The sequence below is a fragment of the Manis javanica genome, chromosome 16 (assembly GCF_040802235.1).
Source record: "Manis javanica isolate MJ-LG chromosome 16, MJ_LKY, whole genome shotgun sequence".
Classification (NCBI taxonomy): Eukaryota; Metazoa; Chordata; class Mammalia; order Pholidota; family Manidae; genus Manis; species Manis javanica.
In genome coordinates this window covers 10,745,952-10,762,533 of record NC_133171.1, presented here as the reverse complement: position 1 = coordinate 10,762,533, position 16,582 = coordinate 10,745,952, and the positions used below count along the sequence as shown (strand labels likewise).

The following is a 16,582-nucleotide window of genomic DNA, read 5'->3' as shown; positions in this document are numbered from 1 at the left end:
TAAAAAACTAATTAACTAAAAAGGCTATGACTTCAGATCTTCTGAAATAGAACAAGTTGCTGTCTTTCTTTGCTCTTGAATTCTACCAGTGGTTTTCCGTCTAGACTGTGGATTCCCTGAGGGCATTTCTGCAACCCCATAGTACTAAGCACGGGATTTTAAAACCAAGCAACCATTAATAAATTTTAGTTGAACTCAATACGAACTCAGAATTCTGAAAAAAGAACACAAATTTTAATTAACATATTGATAGAACATGGGTGACATAACTGGAGCAACATAAGAAATAAGCATTTCAAAAGTACTTGGCCATGGACATACTAAGTAGGACACGTGTACTAATTTCTTCTAATGATGGAGACTGAATAATAATTCACGCTTTTTTGGTAGCTCAGAAACTACCGTGTATCTATGGGCCGATGGGAGAATGGTACCATCTTTGGCTAATTAATGCAGATAAATTATTTGGTCCACATGACCAGAACCCATGAGCCTATCAAGAACCCAGTTACACTGCAACTAATAGTCTCTAGGCTTGTAGCAAAACACTAATATTGAATTTCAACATAACATTAGAAAGCAGCCTCTTTTGCTACTTCTCAAATATGCTCACATTTTAACATTTTAATGACAAAACTGTAGTACCAGTTGTCATGAATATTTAAGAAGTAAATAAGGCAATAAGGTCCATGAATGAGACTTAATAATAGTATTTTAAATTTTGATTAGAAAAAAATGAACTTTTAAATATTTCTATTTCACTGGTCTTTGTTAAACAATGTTCCTCCACCCTGCACTTACTGAAACAACTAACCAATGACCCTTTCTAGTAATACTGTGTGGAAACACAGAACTCTGGATAATATCTGACAGCATACAAACCTTACATGTTCCATTTGAAAACCATCTAAGTCTGAATCTTTTTTCTTGAACCATCAGACATACACATACCATATGATTTAAAAAATTTATATAACAAAGCTAACAAAAGTAAGGCTTAAAATGGACTTCTATATTTGATTTATTGCATATGGATTTAAACGGAAGTAACAAATTCAAGAAAATAGAGGTCATTTAGGATTTTTTAAAAATTGCTCACTATGAGCCTACTAAATGTGTCAACTAACCTATGTACCCTCTCTGGACGTAGGAAAATTTAAACATCCAGTTTTACTAAAACTAGTATTTATACTTTTATTTGTAGTTAAAAGCATTTGTGCTAAGTAAGAATATTATTATAACTAAATCCCCACTAGGATATTTTTGCTTTAAGTGCTTTAGAAAAAGCTGAAAAGAGACAACCATTCTTTGTATTATCAGATAAACATGGCATATAATATAGATGCTAGTGACTAATTACAGTGTTATTGAAAGTATTACAGAAATATGTATCATTCATGATTTTCTAGAAATACCATCTTAACTATAGCCAAACATAATTGATTTCTTCTAATAAGTATGTAAATTATGCCAGTTAACATGATTATCTCGCTCTTTCCAAATTTCTACTTTTACGTATTTTAGCAACATCTGTGAAAACAACAAGAGAGAATACACATGAGGTCCTCTGGACACATTTCTTGGCTTTCAAGGTGAAAAACAGTATGGACCCTGGAGTTTAACAAATCGGAGTTTGGATCCAAGGTGCCACTTATGAGTTCTGTCATCTTGGGCAAGTTCCTTCACCTCTTTGGGTCAGTTTCTCACTTGTAAATGGGCATAAATAGCTCTTCTACAGGATTGTGGTGACGATTAAATGAGAGAATTCATACATAGAAAACAGTTAGCACAGTGCCTGGAAAGTAGTCAACATACTCAATGACAGTTAGCTAACAGGTCTAAAGCACTGAAGGAGGTGACGGATTATAAATGCTGATTTATTTAAATATCTAAGGGGGTTCCGAAGAGAAGGTAGATCTTTCTGTATCTAAACATATAGGAAGGACCAAATGAAACAGAAATCTTATCTACTTTTATCATTCACCCTTGTAGATTTGTGCAGTGTTTTTATTTCAACGAAAAAGATTGGCAGCGCTCCACCACTTATGTATTTAGAACTTCCATTCCCAGGGCAGGAGGTCAGTAGACTTACTGGTGCCCATCCAGGAGAAGCACACTGACCTAGACAGAAATCCGCTGCCCAGCTGGAAGGGAAAGCCTTCGTACTGGCAGCTCTGGCAGACGAACAGGTGAGAACACAGGAAAAACTAAATTTAGTAATGAAATGGTTTACATGATAAATTACCTTTTGGTCTGCTAAGCACATGTCTTCATTAGGCTTCTTTAGCTCTTTTGCAATTTCTAATTCTAATCTTCGTTGCTCTAGTTTAAGCTCTTTCTTTAATCTTTTCTCATCACGTTTTTCTTGCTTCAACCGTTCTTTTTCCTTAAAAAGAAAACCATGCCCACATAGTCTCTTTAACCATTATTATGTCTGAAAAACCTTTAGTTAAAATTTAAAAAGTGATCTGTGTTATGTCCATGAACAGAACTGTCCAAGCAGGTTTAGCAACAGACTTAGGATTGCATAGAAATAACTTATTTTGCTTTTCAGTATTGTCACTCTTTGAATTTCAAAATAATCTTATGACTGTATATATTTTTGTGCAGTTGATCCTTGAACAGCACAGGCCTGAACTGCATGGGTCCGCTTATATGCAGGTTTAAAAAAAATACACCGGTAACTTTTTGGCGATCTGCAACAATTTGAAAAAACATTTTCTTTTCTCTAGCTTTATTGTGAGAATACAGCATATAATACACATAACATACAGAATACGGCTGATGATCTGCTCATGTTATCAGTAAGGCTTCCCGGTCAGTGGTGGGCTATTATAAGTAGGTGAGTTTCTGGGGAGTCACGTGTTACATGCAGAGTTGTTTCCTTAATGTCACATTGTTCAAAGGCCAACTGTGTGTTCTGTGTGTGTGTGCGTGTGTATTCTTGGGCATCATTTTTAACTAGTGATATGCACTACTTTTTCCAGTTAAAAAACCATAGCTATAATATGGAACAGAAGGTAAGAGTGTGGTCAATTTTTAGGATAAAAGGGAGATTTCCAAGAAATCTTTGAAAATAGTAGGATCTTTAATACTTGGCGACAGGCATCCATTTTTTTTACTAATACAGATACTTCAAGGGAAGCATGGCGTCTCTAAATTCAGTGAATTTAGTGAACTTATCCACTAATTTAATTTATTATTTAGTCAAATTATTCACTAATTTATTTAGTGAATTTTAATGAACTGTATAGGACTAACGCAAATCCTGTGGTTCTGGTGTAAGATGACTCCAAGAATCAGCTTCAAATGGCATGTATAGACGGTCACAACCCAGCCCCACCCGAGGTCAGCCTCCCGTCTTCCTCTCAGGGCATTCGCCAGGCCCTACTCACACTGACACAGCCGGGTGGAGAAAAGTCAGCCTGACAGTGTGAGGCACTGCTTGGATGATGATGTGATGATGCTGCTGAAGATGGAGGAGGAGGAGGAGAAAGAGGAGGAGCAGCAACAAAGCTAAGATAGGTGTTCATACAAGGTGAAAACTGACTCCCTCTGCCCCTTGTCTTCCCACCCCAAGGGCCCTGACTCAGTCATCAGGCTGTACCTTTGTGTATGTCATCCCCGCCCTGCTTAGAATTCACAGCTCCTCCTTCTCAACACACACGCCTTTTTTTTTTTTTTACTCTTTCCACAACTACTTCAGGCACTTTAATATTTCTTTCTTGGCTTCCACATAATACAGCATTTATTGAACTCTGGGACAATTATTTGTTTAATGTCTCTCATGTTACTGTGAACTTAGAGTGGACAGAAGAACTAATTTATTCACCCGTTTCTTTATGCACCTATTCAATTCTCAGCTGTACAATTTGCCAGGCACAGTTTTGAGTGATTTTTATCCTTTTCCCTGACTCTCAAGTCCGTATCATTTCAACATTCCTCACCCACTGGTCTAAATATTGTTTTTATTTATGACTACAGTAATTATCACCTGACTCTAACAGACATATTTGGTGTGCTATAGCATATAAAACTTATTTAAGCATGAATTAATGATTAATTCTACAAATGCCACATAAATATACGTCAACATCTGTACTAGTAGTCATTGAAAATATTAAATAGCCAGTCTTTTCTCTACTTTTCATATTTTATATTGTGAACAAACATAATTGATGTTTTCAATTTTCATTTATACACAAACCTTGTATCCAAAAGCAGAGATAAACACATTTGTTAATAATACTCAAGTTATATTGAGGAATTTTTAAGTATCTGAAATCACAGTCATGAAACCAATTTTTAAGCCCTCAAAAGACCCTCAAACAACATCCCAGTAATTAACAGTAACTTTTTATTATTGGTAAATAACTGATAAAGTTAGGTTTTTGTTTCTACAGGCTTCACTTTTTAATATTGAAACAAAGAGAAACTTCTAATCTAAGGACATAATCAGATTTCAGATGCCATCTGCAACTTATAAACAACACACAACAGCTTTAGGGAGACCATTCTGCTCCAGAACCACTACACGGTACAAAGCATCATCCAGCACTTCGCATTTCTGAGTTGGGGGATCTGCTACTTAAAGAGCTAAAGACATCACAAAAAACCAATATATAAAGAAACAAATATACACATACAATAAAAGCACACATTACATACATATATCTCTGCTAAACATTATTTCATATAGTCATTTTGAGTTTTTATTTTTAATATAATTGATACTGGTATACCATCGCAGAATTTATTTAAAAAGAAAATAACATGCTGATTCAAAATGGATCAAAGACCTGAATGTAAGTCATAAAACCATAAAACTCTTGGATAAAAACATTGGGAAAACTCTTTTGGACATAAACATGAACGACTTCCTAGTATCTCTCAGGGCAAGGGAAACAAAAGCAAAAATGAACAAGTGGGACTATATCAAGCTGAAAAGCATATGTACAGCAAACGACGCCTTCATTAGAAAAAAAGGAACCCTGCAGTATGAGAGAATACATGCAGAAATGACAGATCTGATAAAGGGTTGACATCCAAAATATATAAAGAGTTCACACACCTCAACAAACAAAAAGCAAATAATCCAATTAAAATGAGCAGAGGAGCTGAACAGACAGTTCTCCAAAGAAGAAATTCAGATGGCCAACAGACATATGAAAAGATGCTCCACATCGCTTGTCATGAGAGAAACGCAAATTAAAAGCGCAATGAGACATCACCTCACACCAGTAAGGATCCCCACCATCCAGAAGACAAACAACAACAAATACTGGCGAGTTTGTGGAGAAAGGGGAACCCTCCTACATTGCTAGGAGGATGTACAGTTCAACCATTGTGGAAAGCAGTACGGAGGTTCCTCACAAAGCTCAAAATAGACATACCATTTGACCTAGGAATTCCACTTCTGGGAATTTACCTTAAGAATGCAGCAGCCCAGTTTGAAAAAGACAGAGGCACCCCTATGTTTATCGCAGCACTATTTACAATAGCCAAGAAACGGAAGCAACCTAAGTGCCCATCAGTCGATGAATGGATAAAGAAGAGGTGGTACATATACACAGTAAAATATTATTCAGCCAAAAGAAGAAAACAAATCCTACCATTTGCAGCAACATGGATGGAGCTAGACAGTATTATGCTCAGTGAAGTAAGCCAGGCGGAGAAAGACAAGTACCAAATGATTTCACTCATATGTGGAGTATAAGAACAAAGGAAAACTGAAAGAACAAAACAGCAGCACAATCACAGAACCCAAGAATGGACTCACAGCTACCAAAGGGAAAGGGACTGGGGAGGAGAGTGGGAAGGGAGGGATAACGGCAGGCAAACAGAAAGCGGGCCTTACGTTTACCATGTATAATGTGGGGTGGGGGCATGCGGAGGGCTGTGCTACTCAGAGAAGTAGTGATTCTACAACATCTTACTACGCTGATGGACACTGACTGTAATAGGGTTTGTGGGGGGGACTTGGTGAAGGGGGGAGCCTAGTAAACAATGTTCTTCATGACATTGTCGATTAAGGATAACAAAATAAATTTAAAAAACTAAAAACTCTGACTGTCCTCTAAATTTACCAGTTTTCGTTTCTCAGTCTCCAATAATTTGGCATTTGCAGCTTCTTCCTTCTTTATCCTTTTAGCCTGTGCATATAAAATAGGTCTCAAAGTCATGCAACAGCACCACTACAACCTGAAAATAACCTCAGACTTGAAAATGGAGCTCCATGCCTCGCAAGGTACAAAACCGTATGTAACATATATGTAGACAATTACAGAATTCCCCTCAGTTTGTTACATTTAACATACTAATTTCATTTCTAACGGATAGATTATAATTAAGATATACAAAAAAATTCTTAAATTCGTAAGAGTATGTCAGGTTTTTTTCTTCAAACTCTGTAAAAAGTCTGAAATAATTTGAATGTTATTTTACCTTAAAACTTAGTCACAGAAAAAATGATGTAATCGCATTTTTTGCTTTTTCTGATTTTTGAAAAAAAACATGATCACTGTAGAAAGTTTACAAAAACGGGATAGATTTTAACAATAAAGGTTAAAGGACAAATAAGTAGCATTTAATTCTTTTGTAATACTTAAAATTTGAGATAAATCCATTACACAAATAACTTAAAACATTAAACCCAATTTAACCTACTGTGGTTAAATTGAAGGATTTTTCCCAGATACAATAAAAACATAACCTTTAATGAAGCACATTCTGGATATCAAGCTCATGCTATCAAATTTGAGCTTTATAATCTTAAAGTCATTAACCAGTAGCTTCATAATTATCTAGTAGTAATTGCCAATGTACTTTAATATTTTCAATTTGGAGGACTTTAGAATTAATTTGAAGTAGGTAAGGGAATATGTGCATATATTTTTAGAAGGAAAAAACCTGTAACTGTGAAAACCTCAGCTAATTGCATTGCTCAGGGAATAAGCCAATTTTTATGGCAACAGTTTCCTGAAAGGCTAAGGGTTTGGATTATAATAATTTCCAACGTTAAAAAGCTTATTTTGGACAAAAGTACTTTGGATAATATTGAGACATATACACGTACAGATTAGACACAGTACACTTAATCTCGCTTTTTCTTGAGGACTTGGGCAGTTATTCTTGACATCAGTTACTATACTACAGTTTGGTAAAAGAAATGCCTTTTGGCCATTAAGGTATAGAAAATTGCTTCCTATTTAACTACAAGGTTACAGATGTTGCGAGGCTTTGGAGTTTCTGTTTATCCTATTTTCCCTTGCTGTCTTTTAGCTATTCCTTCTGCTGTTGCCAGCATGTCCTTGAGCCCTATTCTTTCAGCCCAGTTCTGTCAGAACTCAGAAAACAAACCTGGTTAAACTATTTCCACATTGAATATTTACTTCTACTTTTGCCATGTTTCATTTCTAAATGAAAAGCAGGTATCTGACTATAAGACTTAATGACGTTTTGAAAAGCAGAGGGCACGAGTTCTAGCGTATGATCTTTATGACTATATTGGCTATTGACAGGTTTCCCCTTTTTTTTTTCCTTTACTTATTTCCTGGATTTTACTATTAGGATTAGATAAACTTGCCTAGTAAGGTTCAGAGAGGTCCTTATTCTACGCATTATGTTTACAGATAATTTATGATGGACATGTTAATGTGTGTGTATGAGTGAGAGAACATACTGATAAAATTTTCACTTTTCAGACTTTAAAATACATGACTATATTACTTTAATCTTATCAAACTTAAGAATTCTACCTCTAGAATTTGCTGGGCTCGAAGTTCTTTTTCCATTCTCATTTGTTGTATTCTCTTAATTCTTTCCTGTAGGAAAAATTATGACAATTTAAGATAATATACTACATATGTAGGTGGAAGGTATTTAAGTGGAAAATAATTAAACATGTAAGTACAGATTTACCAAAGGCTGTCCATGCAGGATATAAATTTTAATTATGTACTTTAACATTATATATATGCCACCTGTCTTAAATAGGTATCACTTTATAAAAATGTCTCAAAACAATTTTAAGATACAAATGCTAAATAAGTATATAGAAACAACATAAGCCAAGCTGATTATACTCAAGACAAGGTTGCACTTGATCCACATTTGAAATATTTCTTTAGATTAGAACTTGAGACCAAAGTATACACTGAATTTAATCTTTAATCAAGTCAACAAAAGTCATTCATTAATCTCTTAAGCACAGAAATAGGTATAGAATCTTGGGCTTAACTCACCCAGTGCAGAGCTTTGTTTTAGTCTGAGTGATTTATAGGGATGTACATATATATTTTTTGTAGTGCTTTCATTAGCAATAGCAGAGATAAGCATTATTTATAAATCATTATATTGGAAGGAGCCAAGATGGCGGCGTGAATATACCGGGGGAAATCTCCTCCAAAAACCCTACATATTTTTGAAAATACAACAAATCCAACTATCCCTAAAAGAGGGTCCAGAAGATACAGGACAACAGCCAGGATACATCTACACCCGCGAGAACCCAGGGCCTCGCGAAGCGGGTGAGATACAAGCCGCGGCCCGGGGGAACACGAGCGCCCCTCACCTCAGATCGCGACGGAAGGAGAGGCGTCGGAGCGGGGAGGGAGAGGGAGCCCAGGACTGCTGAACACCCAGCCCCAGCCATCCGCACCATGAGCGCAGACACACAGTGTGCGGGGAGCTGGATGCTAGACAAACGGGACAGTGAAACCAGAGAGCTGTCCAAGCAGCCGCAGCCCCTGGGACAAACAAAAGGAGTGCTTTTTGAAAGTCTTCAAGGGACAGGACCCTCACAGCTGGACGGAAGCGCCCAGGCGCAATCAGCCCGGTAACTGGGAATCCCGCAGAACTCAGGGCGTCCCAACCCCCTCGGAGACAGTGCAGCTCGGAGGCCCCCCACGGTGATAAACAGCCTCCCTCCCATTTCACCTTCGACGTGGCTCCGACATAGCACAACAGTAGCCTGAGGCCAGCCACGTGCACGGCACCAGGGCAGAGCTTCCTGCACAACCACCAGGCAAGAAGAACAAACCCCATCTGCACGCAGATGCCCAGCACAAACCGCTAGGGGTCACCGTTCTCCCAGGAAAGGAAGGCCACAAACCAGCAAGAAGGGACGTTCTCCCAGCCAACATACACACCACCTCCCCACAACTTCCTCTATTGCCATGAAAAGACAGAAGAATTTGACACAGAGCAGACTAACCCGGACATCCTCCCCTGAGAAGGAACCTGGGGAGATAGACCTAACAAATCTCCCTGAGAAAGAATTCAAAATAAAGGTCATAACCATACTGATGGATCTTCAGAGAAATATGCAAGAGCTAAGGGATGAAGTTTGGAAGGAGATTACAGAAATAAAACAATCTCTGGAAGGACTTAAGAGCAAACTGGATGAGGTGCAAGAGGCCGTTAATGGAATAGAAATCAGAGAACAGGAACTCAGACAAGCTGACACAGAGAGAAATAAAAGGATGTCCAGGAATGAAAGAATATTAAGAGAACTATGTGGCCATTCGAAACGAAACAAGATTCGCATTATAGGGATACCAGAAAAAGAAGAAGAGAGAGAAAAAGGGAAAGTGTCCTTTAAGAAATAATTGCTGGAAACTTCCCAAAAATGGGGGAGGAAATAGTTGCTCAGACCAGAGAGGCACACAGAACTCCAAAGAGGACAACACCAAGACACATAATAATTAAAATGGCAAAGATCAAGGACAAGGACATAGTTTTAAAGGCAACTAGAGAGAGGAAAAAGGTCACCTACAGGGAAAACCCATCAGGCTATTATCAGACTTCTCAGCAGAAACCTTACAGCCCAGAAGAGAATGGCATGATATATTTAATGCAATAAAACAGAAGGGCCTTAACCAAGAATACTCTATCCAGCACGATTATCATGTCAATATGGAGGGAGTAAACAATTCCCAGACAAGCAAAAGTTGAGGGAATTTACCTCCCGCAAACCACCTTCACAGGGTATTGTAGAGGGACAGCTCTAGATGGGAGCACTACCAAGGCTAAACAGATGTCACTGGAGAAAATAAAATCACAGCAAAGAAACCAGACCAACCAAATACTAACAAAGTCAAAAAAAAACTCAACTACACACAAAACCAGTTAAAGGAAACACAAAAGAGCAGAGAATAAAACACCCAACATATAAAGATTGGAGGAGGAGGAGTAAGAAAGGAGAGAATTAAAGAATCACCACACAGTGTCTACAGTTGCTCAATAAGCAAGTGACGTTAAGCAGTAAGATACTAAAGAAGCTAACCTTGAACCTTTGGTAACCACAAATCTAAAGCCTGCAATGGCGGTAAGTACATATCTTTCAATAATCACCGTCTGTGTAAATGGACTGAATGCACCAACCAAAAGACACAGAGTAATAGAATGGATAAAAAAGCAAGACCCATCTATTTGCATACAAGAGACCCACCTCAAACCCAAAGACATGCAGAGACAAAAAGTCAAGGGATGGAAAAAGATATTCCATGCAAACAACAGGGAGAAAAAAGCAGGTGTGGCAGTACTAGTAGAAGACAAAATAGACAAAAACAAAGTCACGTCACAAGAGATAAAGAAGGACATTACATAATGATAAAGGGGTCAGTCAGTGCAACAAGAGGATATAACCATTATAAATATATATGCACCCAAAGCAGGAGCACCAGAATATCTGAAAACAAATACTGACAAAACTAAAAGGAGGAAATAGAATGCAATGCATTCATTTTGGGAGACTTCAACACACCACTCACTCCAAAGGATAGACCCACCAGACAGAAAATAAGTAAGGACACAGAGGCACTGAACAACACACTACAACAGATGGACCTAACAGACATCTAGAGAACTCTACATCCAAAAGCAACAAGATACTCAGTCTTCTTAAGTGCACATGGAACATTCTGCAGAATAAACCACATACTAGGCCACAAGAAGAGCCTCAGTAAATTCAAAAAGATTGAAATTCTACCAACCAAATTTTCAGACCACAAAGGAATAAAACTAGAAATAAATCATACAAAGAAAGCAAAAAGGCCCAAAAGCACATGGAGGCTTAACAACATGCTCCTAAATAATCAAAGGATCAACAACCAGATTAAAATAGAGATCAAGCAATATATGGAAACAAATGACAACAACAGCACAAAGCCCCAACTTCTGTGGGATGCAGTGAAAGCAGTCTTAAGAGGAAAGTATATAGCAATCCAGGCATATTTAAACAAGGAAGAACAATCCCAAATGAAGTCTAATCTCACAATTATCGAAATTGGAAAAAGAAGAAATGAGGCCTAAGGTCAGCAGAAGGAGGGACATAAAAAAGAAGATCAGAGAAGAAATAAACAAAATTGAGAAGAATAAAACAGTGGCAAAAATCAATGAAACCAAGCGCTGGTTCTTTGAGAAAATAAACAAAATAGATAAGCCTCTAGCCACACTTATTAAGAGAAAAAGAGAATCAATACACACCCACAGCACAGGAAACGAGAAAGGAAAAACCACAACAGACCCCATATAAATACAAAGCATTATCAGAGAATACTATGAAAACCCATATGCTAACAAGCTGGAAAACCTAGAAGAAATGGACTTCTTAGAAAAATACAACTGTCCAAGACTGATCAAGGAAGAAATACAAAATCTAAACAAACCAATTACCAGCAAAGAAATTGAAGCAGTAATCAAATAACTACCCAGGAACAAAACCCAGGGCGAGATGGATTTTCCTCGGAATTTTATCATACTTACAGAGAAGACATAATACCCATTCTCCTTAAAGTTTTCCAAAAAACAGAGGAGGAGGGAATACTCCCAAACTCATTCTATGGAGCCAACCATCACCCTAATACCAAAACCAGGCAAAGACTCCACCAAAAAAGAAAATTACAGATGAGTATCCCTGATGAACGTAGATGCAAAAATACTCAAAAAAATAGTAGCAAACCAAATAAAAAAATAGATCAAAATAATCATACACCATGACCAAGTGGGATTGATCCCAGGGATGCAAGGATGGTACAACATTCGAAAATCAACCAACATCATCCACCACATCAACAAAAAGGACAAACACCACATGACTATCTCCATAGACGCTGAAAAAGCATTCGACAAAATTCAACATCCATTCATGATAAAAACTCTCAACAAAATGGGCATAGAGGGCAACTACCTCAACATAATAAAGGCCATATATGATAAACCCACAGCCAACATCATACTTCACAGCAAGAAGCTGAAAGCTTTTCCTCTGAGATCGGGAACAAGACAGGGATGCCAACTCTCCGCACTGTTATTCAACATAATACTGGAGGTTCTGGTAACGGCAGTTACACAAAACAAAGAAATACAAGAAATCCAAACTGGTAAAGAAGAGGTTAAACTGTCACTACTGTCAGATGACATGACATTGTACATACAAAACCCTAAAGACTCCACTCCAAAACTACTAGAACTGATATTGAAATACAGCAAAGTTGCAGGATACAAAATTAACACACAGAAATCTGTGCTTTCCTATACACTAACAATGAACTAACACAAAGAGAAATCAGGAAAACAATTCCATTCACAATTCCTTCAAAAAGAATAAAATACCTGGGAAGAAACCTACCCAAGGAAGTGAAAGACCTATACCCTGAAAACTATAACACTCTCTTAAGAGAAATTAAAGAGGATACTAGCAAATAGAAACTCATCCCATGATCCTTGGTAGGAAGAATTAATACCATCGAAATGGCCATCCTGCCCACACCAATAAGCAGACTTGTTGCAAGCCCTACCAAATTACCAACAATAATCTTCAATGAACTGCAACGAATAGTTCAAAAATTCATATGGAAACACCAAAGACCCCAAATAGCCAAAGCAATCCTGAGAAGGAAGTATAAAGTGGGGGGGATCTCAACTCCCCAACTTCAACTTCTACTACAAAACCACAGTATTCAAAAATTGGAAAACTATATGCAGGAGAAAGAAACCAGATTATTGTCTAACCCCATACAAAAAAGTAAACGCAGAATGGATCAAAGATCTGTATGTAAGTCATGAAACCATAAAACTCTTAAAAGAAAACATAGGCAAAACTTTCTTGGACATAAACACGAGCAACTTCTTCATGAACTTATCTCCCCGGGAAAAGGAAACAAAAGCAAAAATGAAGAAGTGGGGCTATATTAAGCTGAAAAGCTTCTGTACAGCAAAGGACACCATTAATATAACAAAAAGACACCCTGCAGTATGGGAGAATATATTCATAAATGACAGATCTGATAAAGGGTTGACATCCAAAATATATAAAGAACTCACACACCGCAACAAACAAAAAGTGAATAATCCAATTAAAAAATGAGCACAGAAGCTGAACAGTTCTCCAAAGAAGAAATTCAGATGGAAAAACAGACACATGAAAAGATGCTCCACATCGCTTGTCATCAGAGAAGTGCAAATTAAAACCACAAGATATCACCTCACACCAGTAAGGATTGCCACCATCCGAAAGACAAACAACAGCAAATGTTGGCGAGGTTGTGGAGAAAGGGGAACCCTCCTGCACTGCTGGGGGGAATGTAAATTAGTTGAACAACTGTGGAAAGCAGTATGGAGGATCCTCAGGAAGCTCAAAATACACATACCATTTGACCCAGGAATTCCACTTCTGGGAATTTACCTTAAGAATGCAGCAGCCCAGCTTGAAAAAGACAGATGCACCCCTATGTTTATCGCAGCACTATTTACAATAGCCAAGAAATGGAAGCAACCTAAGTGTCCGTCAGTAGATGAATGGGTAAAGAAGACGTGGTACATATACACAGTGAAATATTATTCAGCCAAAACAAGAAAACAAATCCTACCATTTGCAACAACATGGATGGATCTAGAGGGTATTATGCTCAGTGAAATAAGCCAGGCGGAAAAAGACAAGTACCAAATGATTTCACTCATATGTGGAGTATAAGAAAAAAGAAAAACTGAAGGAACAAAACAGCAGCAGAATCACAGAACCCAAGAATGGACTAACAGTTACCAAAGGGAAAGGGACTGGGGAGGACGGGTGGGAAGAGAGGGATAAGGGAAGGGGAAAATTAAAGGGGGCATTATGATTAGCATGTATACTGTGCGGTTGGGGCACAGTGAGGGCTGTGTAACACATAGGAGACAGGTAGTGATTCTACAACATCTTAGTATGCTGATGGACAGTGACTGTAATGGGGCTTTTCGGGGGGACTTTGTTGAAGTGGGGAGCCTAGTAAACATAATGTTCTTCATGTTGTTCTGGATTTAGAATAACAAAATAAATTAAAAAAACTAAAAACTCTGACTTTCCTCTAAATTTACCTGTTTTCGTTTCTCAGCCTTCAAAAATTTAGCTTTTGCAGCTTCTTCCTTCTTTATCCTTTTAGCCTGTGCATATAAAATAGGTCTCAAAGTCATGTAACAGCACCACTACAACCTGAAAATAACCTCAGACTTGAAAATGGAGCTCCATGCCTCGCAAGGTACAAAACAGTATGTAACATGTACATAGACAAATACAGATTTCCCCTCAGTTTGTAACATTTAACATACTAATTTCATTTCTAATGTATAGATTACAATTGCGATATACAAAAAAATTCATAAATCGTAAGAGTATGTCAGGTTTTCTTCTTCAAACTGTGTAACAGGTCTGAAATAATTTCAGTGTCACTTTACAGAAAAAATGATGTTACGGCATTTTTTGCTTGTTCTCTGATTTTTTAAAGTAAAACATGCTCACTGTAGAAAGTTTAGAAAAATGGGATAGATTTTAACAATAAAGCTTAAAGGACAAATAAGTAACATTTAAAACTGCACGTTTCTACTTTATTTGAAGATTCTTTTGTAATACTTAAAATTTGAGATAAATCCTTTACTGAAATAACTTAAATGAAACATTAAATCCAATTTAACCTACTGTGGTTAAATTGAAGGGTTTTTTCCCTAATATAATGGAAGTACAACGTTTAATGAAGCACACTCTGAATATCAAGCTCATGCTATCAAATTTGAGCTTTATAATCTTAAAGTCATTAACCAGTAGCTTCATAATTATCTAGTAGTAATTGCCAATGTACTTTAATATTTTCAATTTGGAGGGTTTTAAAATTAATTTGAAACGGGTAAAGGAATATGTGTATATTTTTTTAGAAGGAAAAAACCTGTAACTGTGAAAACCTCAGCTAACCGCATTGCTCAGGGAATAAGCCAATTTTTATGGCAAGAGTTTCCTGAACAGCTAAGGGTTTGGGTTATAATAATTTTCAAATTAAAAGGTTTATTTTGGACAAAAGTACTTTGGATAATTTTGAGACATATACACGTACAGCTTAGACACAGGACACTTAACATAATTTGGCTTTTTCTTGAGGACTTGCGCAGTTATTCTTGACATCAGTTACGATAATACACAGTTTGATAACAGAAAAGCCTTTTGGCCATTAAGGTGTTGAAAACTGCTTCCTATTTAACTACAAGATTACAGATGTTGCGAGGCTTTGGAGTTTCTGTTTATCCTATTTTCCCTTGCTGTCTTTTAGCTATTCCTTTTGGTATTGCCAGCATGTCCTTGAGCCCTATTCTGTCAGCCCAGTTCTGTCAGAACTCAGAAAACAAACCTGGTTCAACTGTTTCCACATTGAACATTTACTTCTACTTTTGCCATGTTTCATTTCTAAATGAAAAGCAGGTATCTGACTATAAGACTTAATAACGTTTTGAAAAGTAGAGGGCACGAGTTTTAGCGTATGATCTTTATGACTATATTGGCTATTGAGAGGTTTCCCCTTTTTGTTTCCTTTACTTATTTCCTGGATTTTTACTATTAGGATTAGATAAACTTGCCTAGTAAGGTTCAGGGAGGTCCTTATTCTACGCATAATGTTTACAGATAATTTGTGATGGACATGTTAATGTGTATGAGGGAGAGAACGTACTGATAAAATTTTCATTTTTCAGACTTTAAAATACATGACTATATTACTTTAATCGTATCAAGTTTAAGAATTCTACCTCTAGAATTTGCTGGGCTCGAAGTTCTTTTTCCATTCTCATTTGTTGTATTCTCCTAATTCTTTCCTGTAGGAAAAATTATGACAATTTAAGATAATAAACTAAGTATCTAGGTGGAAGATATTTAAGTGGAATAAATAATTAAAGATATAAGTACAGATTTACCAAAGGTTGCCCATGCTGGATATAAATTTAATTATTTACTTTGACATTACTTTGACATTACATATATGCCACCTGTCTTAAATTGGTATGACTTTATAAAATGTCTCAAAACAATTTTAAAATACAAATGCTAAAAAAGTATATAGAAACAACATAAAACAAGCTGATTAAACTCAAGTCTCTATAAATATTTGCAAGTACAAGTAATACTCATTTGGAAGTAAATATTGGATAGACAAGTAGGATAAAACAGTCCAACAGGAAATCAGAACACCTAAGGCTGGTCCTGAGTTACTGTTACTCATTTCATGAACTTGAACAAATAGAACTACTCGTGCATAAAATAGGGGAGGCACTTGCCCTTTTTCTC

At 36.9% G+C, this 16,582-nt stretch overlaps 1 protein-coding gene across 14 annotated transcripts in view; it reads right to left on the bottom strand.

Moving 5' to 3' along the window:
* Nucleotides 1–16,582, bottom strand: part of LOC140846792 (bromodomain adjacent to zinc finger domain protein 2B-like) — a 120,976-nt gene that overhangs the window by 41,834 nt on the left and 62,560 nt on the right. For 10 of the 14 annotated variants that reach the window (XM_073224500.1, XM_073224503.1, XM_073224501.1 and 7 more), the window contains 5 exons: nt 16,048–16,113; nt 14,356–14,421; nt 7,758–7,823; nt 6,087–6,152; nt 2,246–2,386 (listed from right to left, as the gene is read on the bottom strand). In XM_073224500.1, coding sequence (XP_073080601.1) covers nt 2,246–2,386; nt 6,087–6,152; nt 7,758–7,823; nt 14,356–14,421; nt 16,048–16,113 — 405 coding nt within the window. The remainder of the gene's footprint in view (nt 1–2,245; nt 2,387–6,086; nt 6,153–7,757; nt 7,824–14,355; nt 14,422–16,047; nt 16,114–16,582) is intronic. The other 4 variants (XM_073224507.1, XM_073224508.1, XM_073224510.1 and 1 more) reach the window with 4 other exon arrangements.